Raw genomic sequence first — 14384 nt, forward strand, 5'->3', positions numbered from 1 at the left:
GGTCCTGAGCAGCCTCACTCATCCCTGTGCTTGCTGAACTGGGGAAGGGGTGAGATGTGGGATGGGGGTGGAGTGGGAGGGATGGGGCGGGGTGTGGAGGGACAAGGATGAGGGGATGAGGATGGAGGAACAACAGTATGGAGGTATAGGGATGGAGAGACAAAGGTGGAGGGATGAGGATGGGATGAGAATGGGGGAATGAGGATGGAGGGCTGGAGACGGAGGGCTGGCGTGCTTGAAGGGCTGGGGCAGAAAGCAGGCAGGACGTGGGCAGGAGCAAGCAAGCAGAGACAGCAGGGTTGGTGCAGGAGGTAGGAGCCGGAGTGCAGGGACAGGAGCAGGGAGTGTGTCGTGGGTGGCCAGGAGTCACCTCCGGTGTGGGTGGCGCACCAGGAAGCGGTCGGCTTTGTGGCAGGTGAGGGCGGAGCGGCGGTGCCGGATGCTGCCCGCAGCAGGACCCTACCCCGGGGCCGGCTGACCAGGACCCCGCTGCAGCGCGGGGCCGCCGCTGGCCTGGCCGCCCCCTCTTCTCTGTCCCGACAGGCCGGCATGGACGGAACCCCACCGCCCGCCAGCCCCGCGGGGCTCTCGGCGTACGTGGCCGTGTCCCAGCTGCTGGGCCTGACGCTGCTGGTCACCACGGGCGCCTGGCTGGGTCGCTACCGGGGTGGTGTGGCCTGGCACAGCTCCCTCCAGTTCAACGTCCACCCCCTCTGCATGGTGCTGGGCATGGTGTTCCTCCAAGGCGACGGTGAGCAGGGCTGCAGGATGAGCCCCCTGGCGTGGCTGCAGTCGGGCAGGGAGCAAAGGGGACAAAGCGACCACAAATGAGACTTGGAAGATGCTCCAGGACCTCCCCACCCACGTTGCAGCACCCCTGGGAGACGTGGGGTGCCGGGGAGGTTGGGGATCCCCAAGGGTGCTCATCTGCCCTCTCTCTGCCAGCTCTCCTGGTCTACCGGGTGTTCAGGCATGAAGCCAAGCGCTCCACCAAGGTTCTCCACGCACTGCTGCATGGCCTGGCACTGGTCATCGCCCTCGTCGGTGAGTGCCAGGGCCTGGGTGGGCAGCCGGGGCTGGTCCCAGCCTTTGGTGGTAACAGACTCCTCTCCACAGGCATCGTCGCGGTCTTTGAGTCCCACCGTGCCAAGGGCATCCCTGACATGTACAGCCTGCACAGCTGGTGTGGCATGGCCACCTTCGTGCTCTACCTCCTGCAGGTGAGGGATGGGGACCCCCCCGGGAGAGGGCAGGCACCCTGCAGCACCCCATAACATCCCCACACCCTGTAACGTCCCCACGTCCCCACAGTGGCTCCTGGGCTGTGGTTTCTTCCTCTTCCCTGGTGCCTCCTTCTCACTGCGCAGCCGGTACAAGCCCCAGCACATCTTCTTTGGCATCTCCCTCTTCATCCTCTCCATCACTGCCTGCCTCCTGGGCATCACTGAGATGCTCCTCTTCAAAATCAGGTGGGTTGGCTGAGCTGGGCCGGGTAGTACCCTCCTCAAGCCCCATGAGCCTCATCAAAGGGCTGGTCCCCGAGTCTGTCCCCTGCTCAAGCCATGGCTCTGTGGCTGTTAAACCTCCCCCTGAGGCTTCAGTTCTGCTGCTGCTGAGTCATTTGCCAGATGAAGTTTAGCAAGGGCTGGATCCTGCGACAGTTTGCATTGGGAATGGGGATATAGCACCCACCACCACCACCTCCCTGCAGCCAGGTATTTTCAGAACCCCCCTCCCTGGGATGCTCATGTCCCTGAGGCCTCTGCCCTCGCAGCTGGCAGTGGACCCAGATGCACACTGAGGTGTTCTCCTGCTTCCCCCCCCAGTCACAGCACTGTGGGGACTTGGCAATGAGGCACCCCAGGAGCCAGCTCCCTATGGCTGGGGAGTTGCTGAGCTGCCTATAACTAGGCTATAGGACTATGCCCCCACTTTCCTCTGCTCTCACCAAAAGTGTCCCTCCACAAAGCATGCAGGCAGCCTCCTCTTGCTCTGATTTGGGGGAAAAAGGCCTTTGCCAGGCTGTGTGCCCAGAGAATGACGGTGAGGAGGGTTCGCAGCCAGGGTAGGGACAGGTCACCCACACCCTGAGGCTTAAGCATCCTCCTCTGTCTCCCACAGTGACTCCTACAGCCACTTTGTGCCTGAGGGCATCCTGGCCAACATGCTGGGGGTGCTGCTGGTGGCCTTCGGGCTGGTGGTGGGCTATGTGCTGACAAGGGATGACTGGAAGCGCCCGCCCCTGGCTGAGGAGCTGGCCCTGTCCATGGACTTCAAGACCCTGACAGAGGGTGAGAGTCCTGGTGGTGGCAGCCAGTGACATCCCCAGCTCCCCGGTCCCCAGCGTGGGGTCCTCGTGGTGTCTGTGGGATGTTCCTGTGTGCCCTGTCCCCAGTGTCCTGGGGCTCTGTGCAGCTCAGGGTGACAAGGACAGCTGGAGAAGGAAATGCTTGCTGGTCTAATGCTGCCCACTGGGTTGAAACTTGCTTGGCCTTAATCTTCCTCAACTGTGCCCTGTTCAGCCCCTGGTGACCCCCCACGCCTGCCCCATGGGGACAGCAGTGCCATAGGCAGTGGCAGAGACTGGCAGCGGTGCTGGGCCACGAAGAGTGGGGGTCCCCAACCTCTGCCCTGCTCTGGGGACCAGAGAGTGGGAGCCCAAAGCCTATTTGCAGAGGTGATGGCAGAGGGGAGATTTTGCCATCACTGAGGTTCCCACTTGCTGGCAGCCCACCACCCTCTAGTGTGGCCACACATGGGGTCTGCTTCCCAAAATGGGCTCCCTGGGTGCTTGGGGCTCTCCAGCATCTGTGCAAGTTCAGTGTCTTTGTGTCTGGAATGTTTTCCTCTCTCACATGATGTGTTGTCTGCTCAGTGGATGCTCCCAACCTAATAAATGTTTGCAGCCAACCCTGTCCTACTCCTGTCTCTGTTACCCCTGCAACGGCAGCCCTGCCTCCATCCCCTCCTGCTCCCAGTGATGCCAGATTTCTGTCCCCATCCCAACACAGACATGACCCTGGCACCATCCTGATGTCCTCAGGTAACAATCATAGAATGGTAGGGGTTGGAAAGGACCTCTAGAGATCATTGAGTCCAATCCCCCTACTAAAGCAGAGGCACCCCCAGCAGCTTGCACAGGATCACAATGTGCAGGGGGTTTGGAATCTCTCCAGAGAAGGAGACTCCACAACCTCTCTGGGCAGCCTGCTCCAGGCCTCCAGCACCCACAAAGTAAAGAAGTTTCTCCTTAAGTTCCAGTGAAACTTGTGTTCTAGTTGTGCTCATTGTTCCTCATCCTATCACTGACCACCACTGAAAAGTTTCTGGCCCCATCCTCTTGCCCCCCAACTATTAGATACTGATGAGCATTGATCAGATCCCCTCTGGAGCTGCTCTTCTCCAGGCTCAACAGCCCCACAACCCTCAGCCTCAGTCACCTCCATGTGAAGAAGCCACAGCAGGCTCCTTCCCTCCTCCCAGCACGGGAAAAACAGGAGGCCAGTGGCCGGTTCCAAGTGTTAACCATTTATAAATAAGTACATTTGTTCATACATACAGTTTGCATTGTACAGATTACAATCTGTATACATTGGGGTGAGGGGGGGGGTTGGGGGTGGGGGGAAATGCATTCTTTTGAACTTTTCACATCTATCTCACAGCTCACATGTACAGACAAGAAAACTCTGCTCAAGCAAATACAGCAAAGGAAAAAATATGTTTTCTTCTTTCCTTATAGATGAGAGGCGAAGGCCTCCGCTGTCGGCAGGGGCTGCTCTTCCCACTGCACAATTATCACGACTGTGTGGTGTTCCATATATCAGTAGAGAGAGAACAGAACATGCACTGAGTAATATACTGTACAGGGAGAAAGTCCTTTACATCAGAGTTATAGAAAAGCTAAAGGAAAAGTGTCTTAAAGATCTTCCCAGCAAGTGTCTCGGAGGATGGCAACCAGGGGGGGATTGTACAAAGCACAAAGTGGGTGTTACTCGTAGGTGTGTGTTTGTACCAAACTCAGATCCTCTCGGATGTGAAGACAGAAGGGAGACAGAAGGCTGAATGCAACACTATGGGCAAGAAAGGGCTGGGCAGGGATGACACCAGCAGTACTGGCAGAGTCCGCACCAGTCTCTCGGGTATCGGTGGCAGCGACAGAAGGGACTTTACAGAGCACACAGTGCTGCTCTCGGTGTCTGGCTTAGCAGTGCACAGCGAGGCAGATCCACGGTCAAGTCACCCAACCCCCCTCCCACACCCCACCAAGCGTGAAGCTTCCCCACCCACCCAGCACACCCCACCCCGCCAGAGGAGACAACCCGCAGCCCCCCCCCCCAGCCCTGGACAGCATCACCCAGGAGGGACAAAGTCTTTTTTTGAAAGGCAAAGCAGCCCCCTCTGTTTTCACAACGATTGGATGTGATCTTGGCAGATGGGCCCCCGGCTGCTGACTCCCCAGTACTGTGACAGCTAGAAAATGAGCAGGAGGAAGGATACGGTGGGATGGGTTCGGTGTCCGTTGGCCTTCCCGGTGACGGCCGCGCCGGCTGTGGTTTTCTCTGGGGGTAGGTCTGTAACAGTTGTGGTGAGATCCAGCTGCATACAGTCAGGAGTTGGACACGAACGCATCTTGCTAAAGAATTGAGCCCTTAGTGGTTTTTTTATATTAGAAAAAAGAAAAAAAAAAAAAAAGAGTTTTGATTTGACTGAAAATCCAGCAATTATTCACAGAACTCTGAAAAAAGAAAGAGGTGGATTGACTCTCAACCGTTGTGCTTTGTGTCCAACACGCGGCCCCGCCGGGCTTCAGCGGGGAGCAGCCAGCATGGGCTGAAGGCATCTATCCGCAGAGGTCCCAGCGGGGACGACAGCTCTTCCCCTAAGCCCTTGGTTACACACTGTTAATCCTGGTAGAAGAGTGATCTTGAATTCCCAAGGCTAAAAGCAAAGTACAACCACCAAAGAGCTCGGGACGGCTCACCACAGACCCCACTCTGCAAGGAAGGTGGAGGACGAGCAGGCACGCCGGGCTTGCTTTTCTCTAGGTAAGGCAGAGCTGGCACTTGGGTTTCAGCCTGACTTCTTCTGGGTAACCCTGAATGTACAGCAACCTTCGGACGAGGGGGGGAGGAATCGCTCCAAAGTTTGTAGCCACCCTGGCTCCAGACCTCACCCAAGACTGGCTGAGGTGTTTGTCACACACACACAAACCAAGGCTCACACTAGCCAAGCGCTGTTCTTTACAGCCTGGTTAAAGGAAATTAAAAAAAACCCAACCAAACAAAACACAGAAATTTCAGTGCTTGGACAGACCCCCCCTGCAGGCACCAGTGGACAGAAAGACAGACAGACACACGGCTTGGTTTGCTGGGAACTGGTCGCCCTGTACCCTCCCAAGCAGTGGTGCAGAGAAGGTGGCTCAGGTTGTGCAGTGCTTTTGCCTTTGGGGATGGATCCCAAGGGATCTATCTCTGTAAACCTCTCCCTTTTCCAAGCACTTCAGATGCCCACTAATATTAGACTATCTTCAAAGCCCTCCAAAGCCATTCCCAGCCTGGCTGGTGTGGACCCCTGCAGAAACCCCCCCCAAGGTGGGTGTCCCCTCCCTGGGACCAGAGCATCCTCCCAGCCTGGGAGGCAAAGCAAGAGCTGGTGAATCCCCACCGAGGGACGTGGCAGACGCCCACTCCTGAAGCTGGGAGAGAAGATTTCAGTGCTGTGGCTTCACACCCAGCTCTCAGAGCGGCTGTGGGCAGAGGATGAGAGACACTTCATGTGAAGGTCAGCTAAACACAGGGGTGGGCTTCAGCACCACCTACCCAACCCACCCCAAGAACCAAACCTGGAGGTTTCAACGTCATCAAGAACCTGGTTGACTCGGTGCACCTAAGAATTCTCCTTGCTTGCACAACAGGGGCTGGCCACAGTGCCACTGCAGCTGGAGAGGGGCTGGAGGCACTGGCTGGCCACCAGCAGAGTCACTAAATGCACAGCACGGACAGACAAGACAGCACCATGGCTGAAACTGTGTGTGCTCCATCAACACCTAAGCTGCCAGTGAAGGGACACAGGTGAGAGATCTGAGCCTCATGCTCCACCGAGCCACATGCGCAGCAGCGCTTCACAACAGGACCACACACGACAGCACAGCACAGCACAACCTCAGCTTTCTGTCCATGCCAAACCCAAACCACGAGTCTGAGGACACAGGGACTGCCTTGAGAAGGGCTTTGCAAAGCAGAGGTGTGCTCCTCGCCCACCTGGGGACCACAGCAGCCAGCCTGCCTCAGCTGCCCCTACAAGAATTGCTGGGGAAGTGCTTTAAAACTACTGCAAAGAATTTTGTCCTTAAAAATGACTCAACCTGTCAATGCTTATATACAAGAGTCAGTTCTTGTGCTATAAACGTTGTGATTCAGTGTTTCTTTTTTTTCTTTTTTTTTCCTTTTTCTTCAAAAATACACTAAAGAGACAAGAGCTGTTTTGCTATTCTCTAATGAAGTCACTACTTAATGCTTAAATATCCAGTACTTCTCGTAGTAACAAATTCCAACAGTAAAGTGCACCCATTTACAGAGAGAACTGATGGAACCCCCTTAGTGCAAGAATCCTGTGAGGATTGCAAGAGGTGGAGTAGTGAAAAAAACCTACACGTGGCAGCAGTCAACCCTTCCCTTCAGCTTGCTGTTTGTGCTCCAAAGTGTGGCCTCCTTTCTTTTCCCCTTAAAACACCTTCCTAAGCCCAAAAGTTCTACACAAAGTGCTGTGAGGGGACGTTTGGAAGGATGGTCCTGGGAGCACAAAGCAGTGAGCAGTGAAAGCAAAGCAGGGGCAGCTCTGGCATTGCTGCTCTTGGACTGTTCCGTGGAGAGAACCAGCTCATGGCCAAAGTGTGTCTTGCCCAGTGTGTGGCATGGATGGGGGTGGACTTGGTCACTTTTTCCTTTCAAAGAAGCAACTAAAGGCAGGGAGTCACTTGATCAGAAAGCTGGAGCATGGAAGTGATGGGAAAAGCAACTGGTGCCTCTCCAGACCTACACAGGTCCTAGCTAGAGGTGCAGTGCATGGGGAAGAAGAGATTGGTTGCTCCTTCCTATTGGAGAAGAAATTGTCACTCCTAACATAGCAGAATATGCTGCTTAAAAAAAAAAAAAGAGAGGAAGAAAAGCCCCATCATACTCTCTGTGCAAGGAGAGAAACACAGCTCAGAGCTCTGTGGCGACAGCTGCTCCCCCTACCAAGGGGTCCCCCAGTCCCCCTGCACTGAGCCCCGTCTTAAAGCAAAGAGTCATCATTGGGCTGCACCCTGAGAAAGAGAACACCAACCTCAAGCCAAACACTGCATTGGAGAAAGACCAAACAGCTCCAAAGAACACAAAATTCTCCAAACTCCACAGAGGAAACACCTCCTGAATGCTCTCAATGTGTCTATGAGACACAAGCCTCCACCATCCCAAGGTGTGTACACATCCCAGCTTGCTGTGAGCAAGTTAGGCAAGGAAACAGCAACAAAGATGTGCTGGGCCACACAGAGCGAAAGAAAAGCCCCACGGAAGCCAGGGTTTGATGAAGAGTATGGGACCAAGTCCTCAGCTGGTGCAAATGGATGGAGCTGCACTGGTGGCACATTGGGGATATGCTTGCTGACACCAGCAGAGGCTGGACCCCATGATTTGCTTCCATAAATCTTACAATCAGTTGGCACAGCCCTTAGGGAACACCAGAAGGTAACATCAGTCCTCCTGCTGGGCACTGACATCGCTCCCAAGAGCTGATATGAGCGAGGTTTGGTGTGGGCAACAGGCACTATTTTGCTTTAGAACAAGCCACAGGGTTATCAGTCTCCCCCCAAACCATCCCATCCTTCTCCCTCAGCAACTGAAAAGGCAAATGACAAATCCACCAGGAATAAATGAAGCTGTAAAGAACGTCCTGGAACCAACCCCCTCCAAAAAAAAAAAAAAAACCAAAACAAAACATCAGAGAAAAGTGAAAAAATGATTGCAAATGCTATGAAGAGGATATTGGAAGCATCCCCTGCTCTTCACACTGTGTCCTGATGTGAGTGGATTTGATTGAAAGAGAACAGAAAAAACAAACCCAACCCAATCCATGTCATAGAAATCAAGCAGAAACATTTCTCTTTCTACTACAGCTCCTCAAAAAGCAAAACAGAGCCTCCACCATTCAAAGGTATGAACACAGCAACTGCCTTCCGAGATTTTGGGAATGGATCCTTGAGGAGCACAGCCCTGGGTGGGAGTGAGCTGCAGGGAAGGGGTCCTGCAGGGCTGGCTTTGCTGAAGGACCTCTCCTGCCTCAGCAACCATCATGCCACACTGTGCACCTTCATCATAAAAACACCTAAAACCACCTTAAAGAATCCCAGTTTTCCTCCCTGAACACCATTTGCTAAGCCAGATGTTGGTTGTCCTTGCAAAGCAAATACCCACCAAAGGAAACCCCCAACATGAAACCCAGGTGGTGTCAATGTGGTGCTGTGTGTGAAGTGCAGTTGTCTGCTAATGGTGTGAAGATGTTGTTGTGGTCCCAGGTCATGCCCAAGAGGTTCTTGGCCAGTTCCTTTGGCTGACTAGAAAACACTTACAAAGAGCCAACTTCAACCTCTCAATGCTCATTAAATGCCCCAGAGCAAACCAGTGTCAGGGCACCAAGCAGGTAGCTTGGGAAGCAGCAAAGCATGGTGTGATTGCCCACTCCTCCTGGCTGATGATGGATTAAACCACAACAGACCAGATGGAGCAGGGTGGTTTTGCACATAGCTACTTGGTACTAAAACACATCCTGCCCTCACTTGCTGCAGGGAATTTGCTCTTTGGGGGGGCAAAGAGCTGAAGGACCCAGCTGGCACGGGGACCTGGGAAAGCCTCCTGTGATGATCTCTGCTATGCCTCCACCAGGCATTCCCATCAGAATCGAGTAAAAGCTCTCGGAGACAAAAGAAACCCTTCTAAACCCAGCATGATTGTCTCTTGAAAAGGAGCTGGTTACCTCCCTCTACCTAGGGGCTGTTTCTGGGCCACCCCACAGCACTAAGATATCCTGGTTGGGAACTTGGCTGGAATTGGGCAAACGCTAGTGGCTTGGCTTTGATGTTGGCTTGATGGTCAGCTGGGGAATGAAAGGGCTGGAGCACGTGCATGGCTGCCTGACCACCACACAAAGTACCGGAGCAACTTGGTCATGTAGCTACCAAAGAGAAATCAAAATAATAATAATAATTATAATAATAATAATAATTAATAATAATAATAATAATAATAATATGCATGGAAATCAAGCTTGGAAGTGTGTGCTGAAAACATGAGGGTCTTACTCCAACAAGCGTCTTTTACACATTAGACTCCACAAATGGTCTCTTTGGTTTGATTGGGGATGTCTGCCCTTGCCTGGAGTCCCTGGAGAGCTGCCTGTACAGGTTGTCCTGGTAGGCCTGCGCCACAGGCAGCGTCCTTGCCACCTTGACGTCGGGGTACGAGGAGGCTTGGGTGACTCTCTCCAGGAGGTCTCCCCGGGACCCATTGGCCAGCATCCCATGGGGGCTGTAATAGTCTTCCTCTAGCAAATGGCCATTCTGTGCATTGTTGGTTTTGTTATAAAAGGCAATGTTGCTGATCGAAGAAGGAGGGCTAAAGGACTCCGGCTGGGGGAGGTTGCCAGGAGACGTAGGGCTAATGACAGTGTCCACTGACGACACGGCCCAGGTCCGGTTCTGCTGATGGAGGTGGGGGTACTGCTGAGTCCGAGCGGTTTTGTCGATGATGCCCATGAAGGGCGTGGTGCGGGAGCGCGCCGGCTCGCTGGGGTACCCCCCCTGCGTGGGAGACACCGGGGACAGCTCATCGCACGACCTGTCGTAGGCTGGCTTGAGGGGGATCTCCATCTGCTGAATCGAGGCGGAAGGGCGGAAGTTGGGAGTCAGGTTGGAGGTGGAGGAGATGCTATTGCTGGAAGGAGAGAAGCGGAGGCCGACGCTCTGAGAGTGGAGCAGGGGCCTGGGAGTCGGCGGGTGAGGTTTGATTTCGCTGGGGTTAACGCTGATGGGCCTTCGGATGAGGTGGGACACGTCTGGAGAGCCCAGCTGGTTGGCAGGGAGGGGAGAGCGTTCCAGGTCCAGCTTGGAGTGGCACACTGGGTAGTAGGAAGCGGACTGGCTTCGCCCGATCTGAGGTGTCTGGCTGTATCTCATCCCTCCCCTGTATGCCGAGGAGGGTCTCTGCGGAAGGTCTTCTTTGGCCAGCCCTCCATGCTGACAGATGGCTCCGGCGCTGAGGCTTGCCTGGACGTGCTGCACCGGCCTGCTGTCGCCGACAATGCCTCCGATGGAGCCCTGGTAGACCAGCCTGCTCTGGCTAACCCCCATTTCCCCTGATGCCGACTGGTACTTGCTGGCCATCGAGTGGGCGACCTGGCTGTAAGCACCGGTTGGGATCACAGTACTTGAGTGCACAGCTGAGCTGGGCTGGTTGCTCCTCACGATCTGTGCCTTGGCTGGCTGCAGCCTCAGCCCCTGCTGTGGCACGGCCACGGGCAGCTGGGGCATCTGGAAGGACCTCTGTGTCATCTTGGATAAGGGAGACTTTGGCCTACCGGGGAGCTGGCTGACTCCGCTGGGCTCCTGCTGGTAACGCACCGGGGAACCGGACTGTGACCTATAGACGCTCATGCTCTCTGCTGGGGGGCTGGCACGGTACTGAGGGCCTCTGCGAAGAGGAGAAGGTGGTGGGCTTTGATATTCCTTCCCTTGGCTGCCAACAGGAGGTGGGCTGAAGCGGTAAGAGGAGCCCTGGTGAGCAGGGGACGTGTGTGGAGGACTGGGTCTATAATGTGAGTTTTGGTGCGTTGGAGACAGAGCAGGAGACGTGGACTGGTAACCTTGCCTGGTTGGTGAACCCACGGAGCTATTGGACCTGAAATCAAAGACCTGATGAGAGCCAAGAGGCGAGCCAGAAATATAGGCTGAGTCCCTGTGAGCTGGGGACGGGGGTGGGCTCTGGATGATGGGCAGCCCTTGGTTTGGCCTGGACTCTGTCTGCAAGCCAATGGAAACGTTCTCTACATCCTGCTCAAGGTATTCCTCCTCAAAGATATCTTGGACAGAATACAGCTCTTCATGCTGGGCCTCAGGTTCAGGCTCCACTGGCAGTGGTGGTGGCTGCTGCTGCTGCTGCTGTTGCTGCTGCTGCTGCTGCACCTGCCTGCACTCCTCTTCCACCCTCATCAGCAGCCGCTGGATCTCACGGTTGTTGGGACACAGCTTGATGGCCTCGTTCAGGTCCTCCAAGGCTGCTGAAAACTGTCTGCTCGACAAAGGGACAGAAATGAGAACTGAAGTTACTCTGGATTTGAATGGAGCTGTTCTTGGAGGCTCCTAGGGGGTTAAGTGGATTTTCTGTGTTACAGGGGCATGCCTGTGTTTGCTACTGCTGTGATGCTGAGATGCTACCACTCACTGCATCCCTCAAACTCTACCTTGTGTCCCTCCCTCACATTTATTTTATCCAAGCTGAAGGAAAACCATCACCAGCTACTCTGGGGAAGAGGGGAACACAGTCCTGAGCTGGCACAACCCAGGCAGTGGCCTGCGCTCTGCAGTGTGTGCTACAGTGAGTTCCTTGCTCCTCACCACACCACCACAAGCTTTGCCCCTGTGTTAGCCAAGGGAACCCAAAGCATTGCTTGCCAAGAGCCAAGCTCACCACTGCTGGACACAAGAGCAGCTTTGACCAAGCTGCAAGCGCTGACACCAATGAAAACTGAACCTCTGCCTGATGCCAAGACCACCCAGCATCAGGGCTGGCTCCAGAGCTGAGGGGTTCCCAGGGGTCAGCACTGCAGGCAAGGCTTGTATCTCCAGCTGTGCAATGGCTTTGGCTAAGCTCTTCAGAATGAAGGGATGGAGGAAAGTCAAGGAGCCCCCCAGGGAAGCCCCTGCAAGGGAAAGGCTAGCCTATGAGGAGTAAAGGGAGGTGGGGGTCTGGGGAAGGGGGCTTGTCATTTACAGGGGCACTGTTTGCTTCTGAGCCAAACCATCTGTTTGAACATCTCATCTGGGGGTACGATCACAGTGAAATTCCCCAGCACCTCCAAAAATCAGTTTAAGTTTTTGCACAAGCCATTGAGGACCAGGTGGAGGAGGAAAAAGCCTTCTGTTCCCTGGTCTGTGCTGCTGGGCACAAACTGGGAAAGAGAGAAGAAAAGCCAAAGTGGTCAAAAGTGGTCCAAAAGCAGAATGCTGGAGAGACCTGGGGAGAAAAGGACACTTGTGTGTGTGGAGGCTGATATCATCTGCAAAGCAACTCGATTCTTCTCCTTCCTTACAAATGTTTTGGAAACAATGGAGAGGTAAACCATGCCGGGAAGGCATGAGGTCAGTGTGGCCAGCAGGACTTCTCTGCAGAACAGAAGGTCACAGCTTCACCTCCCACATCCAAACCCAGTGGACCAGGACACACAGCACCATCTGGGCCAGGAGCCTGGTTCCACGCATGGCCTCCAGCATGGAAGGTCAAATGGTGCTGGTGTCTGCTGAGCTACAAAGTTTGCACAGGTGGACTCAACACACCTCCAGCTACTGGTGACTCTGCATGGCCAGGATGGGGTTTTGGCTGCTGTTTAAAACTGAGATGTTTGCAGTGGCTGTGCCCAGCCCTGGAGCACAGGACTCCAACACAAGCCCTCCTGCTCACTCAGGAGTGGCACTGATTGCTGCTGGAATCAATCCAGTCTCACATCTTTTAGCCTTCAGAGAGGTTAGCAAGGGAATCCTCCAGGCTCCATCTGAGATGCAGTGAGATCCCAGTGCTGCAGCTCTCTAGGACCTGTTCTGAGCACAAGCTGTGGCTGAAAGCTCACCACCTGCATGGCCACTGCACAGCTCAGCAGCAGCTTCTGCCTTGCAGACAGTACTGCAGGACAGAGACTCACAGATCTGAAGGCCAGAAGAGACCACCATGAGGAATGAGTCTGCCCTCCTGTGTAACACAGGCCACAGGGCTTCCATGAGCCATATTTTGGTTTGAGTCCAAGTTGTGGTTGAACTAAAGTGTGTATTTAAAAAGAATACTCAGCCTTGGTGCCAAGGTTTCCAGTGCAGTAAGAGGGGCAGACAAAGTTCAGCTAAGATCCACCTCTCAAAACGTTTGCACATTCAGCTGTCTCCAGAAATTACCAAACCAGGGAGGGTGTTTGGAGCTTGAGAGGTTTGTAATCTCGTTAACCAGCGTTCCTTAGCCATCTCTTCCCATGGGGACCACTGGGTTTGGCAGGGTGGATGCCACCAGGCCTGCAGAGACCAGCCCCTTGCACTTCTGTCTCTCTCCCTCCTCACCTGCTGCTGCGTTTGGCCCTTGCTCTTGCATAGTAAGCTTCATAAGATTTCGGTTTCAGCTCCAGAGCTTTAGTAGCGAACTCCTCTGCCATGCCAAAGTCCTGTCATTACAAATGGTGTGCAGGTGAGTGACTGAACAGGCACAGAAAGGAAAACAAACACAGCTTGAGAAGCAAACAAACTTAATATGGACTGTTTCCTGTTGTTCACAGGTCCCATGGAAAGGTTGAAGGTACCAGAATATTTCACACCACTTACAGCCAGAGAGCTCCAATGGCACCTCCAAAGACTCAAAGCCCTCTCAAAGCTGTCAGCACCCTCAGAGGCCAGCTTGCCACTGGCTCTGTCCTCACTGATTGTGTCCCTGACAAGTGCATGCAGTCCCTCTCCAGTCTTGAGGAAACATCTGGTCTGGCAGAGGCTGGAATGTTATCTCTTGAAGGGTTTTTCCATAGTTGAAAGCAAATAGGAAACCTTTCCCACGCCCTCTGCTTCCCACTCTGAACATGCAGACAGACTGTGAAGGGGCTGGACAAAACTGCTCCTGGAGGAAGGGACTGAGACATCTCAGTACCTACAAACAGCACTTGCCTGAACACCCCCAGGGAGGGGACATCCACAACCTCTCTGGCAACCTGTTCCAGTGTCTCACCACCTTCACCGTCAAGAATTTCTTCCTCATCTCCAGCCTCAGTCTCCCCTCCTCAAGCTTCAAGCCATTCCTCCTTGTCCTGTCACTACAAGCCCTTGTAAGAAGTCCCTTCACAGATTTCTTGTAGCCCCTTTCAGGCACTGGAAGGCTGCTCTAAGGTCCCCCTGGTGCCTTCTTTTCTCCAGGCTGAACAGCTTCAACTCTCACAGCCTGAGGGAAGTGAGAACTTCTCCAGTGTAATCTTCACTGGCTCACGGCTTTGATGGATATTTCACTTTTAGAGTCTATGTAGACTCTAAGCTGTAGAGGTGAAAGCCTCTGCTTACAGAGCAAGGGGAGGGTGGAACTTGTCTGCTGGAAGACCAGACCCACTGCAAGAGC

The 14384-nt window shown here is 54.2% G+C and overlaps 2 protein-coding genes across 4 annotated transcripts in view; one reads left to right on the forward strand and one right to left on the reverse strand.

The window, feature by feature from the left end:
• The first annotated feature begins 549 nt into the window (after nt 1-549).
• Nucleotides 550-2320, forward strand: LOC128978477 (transmembrane ascorbate-dependent reductase CYB561). Its single transcript, XM_054396419.1, has 5 exons — nt 550-751; nt 946-1044; nt 1117-1220; nt 1312-1469; nt 2122-2320. The coding sequence occupies exons 1-5, from the start codon at nt 550-552 to the stop codon at nt 2318-2320; spliced, it is 762 nt and encodes a 253-aa protein (XP_054252394.1).
• Nucleotides 2321-9352: 7032 nt separating this feature from the next.
• TANC2 (tetratricopeptide repeat, ankyrin repeat and coiled-coil containing 2) overlaps nt 9353-14384 on the reverse strand; it is a 230747-nt gene continuing 225715 nt past the window's right edge. For all 3 annotated transcript variants that reach the window (XM_054396496.1, XM_054396495.1, XM_054396494.1), the window contains 2 exons: nt 13352-13452; nt 9353-11321 (listed from right to left, as the gene is read on the reverse strand). In XM_054396496.1, the coding sequence (XP_054252471.1) occupies nt 9353-11321; nt 13352-13452 (2070 nt within the window). The remainder of the gene's footprint in view (nt 11322-13351; nt 13453-14384) is intronic.

Source organism: Indicator indicator, chromosome 37 (assembly GCF_027791375.1).
Source record: "Indicator indicator isolate 239-I01 chromosome 37, UM_Iind_1.1, whole genome shotgun sequence".
Taxonomy (NCBI): Eukaryota; Metazoa; Chordata; class Aves; order Piciformes; family Indicatoridae; genus Indicator; species Indicator indicator.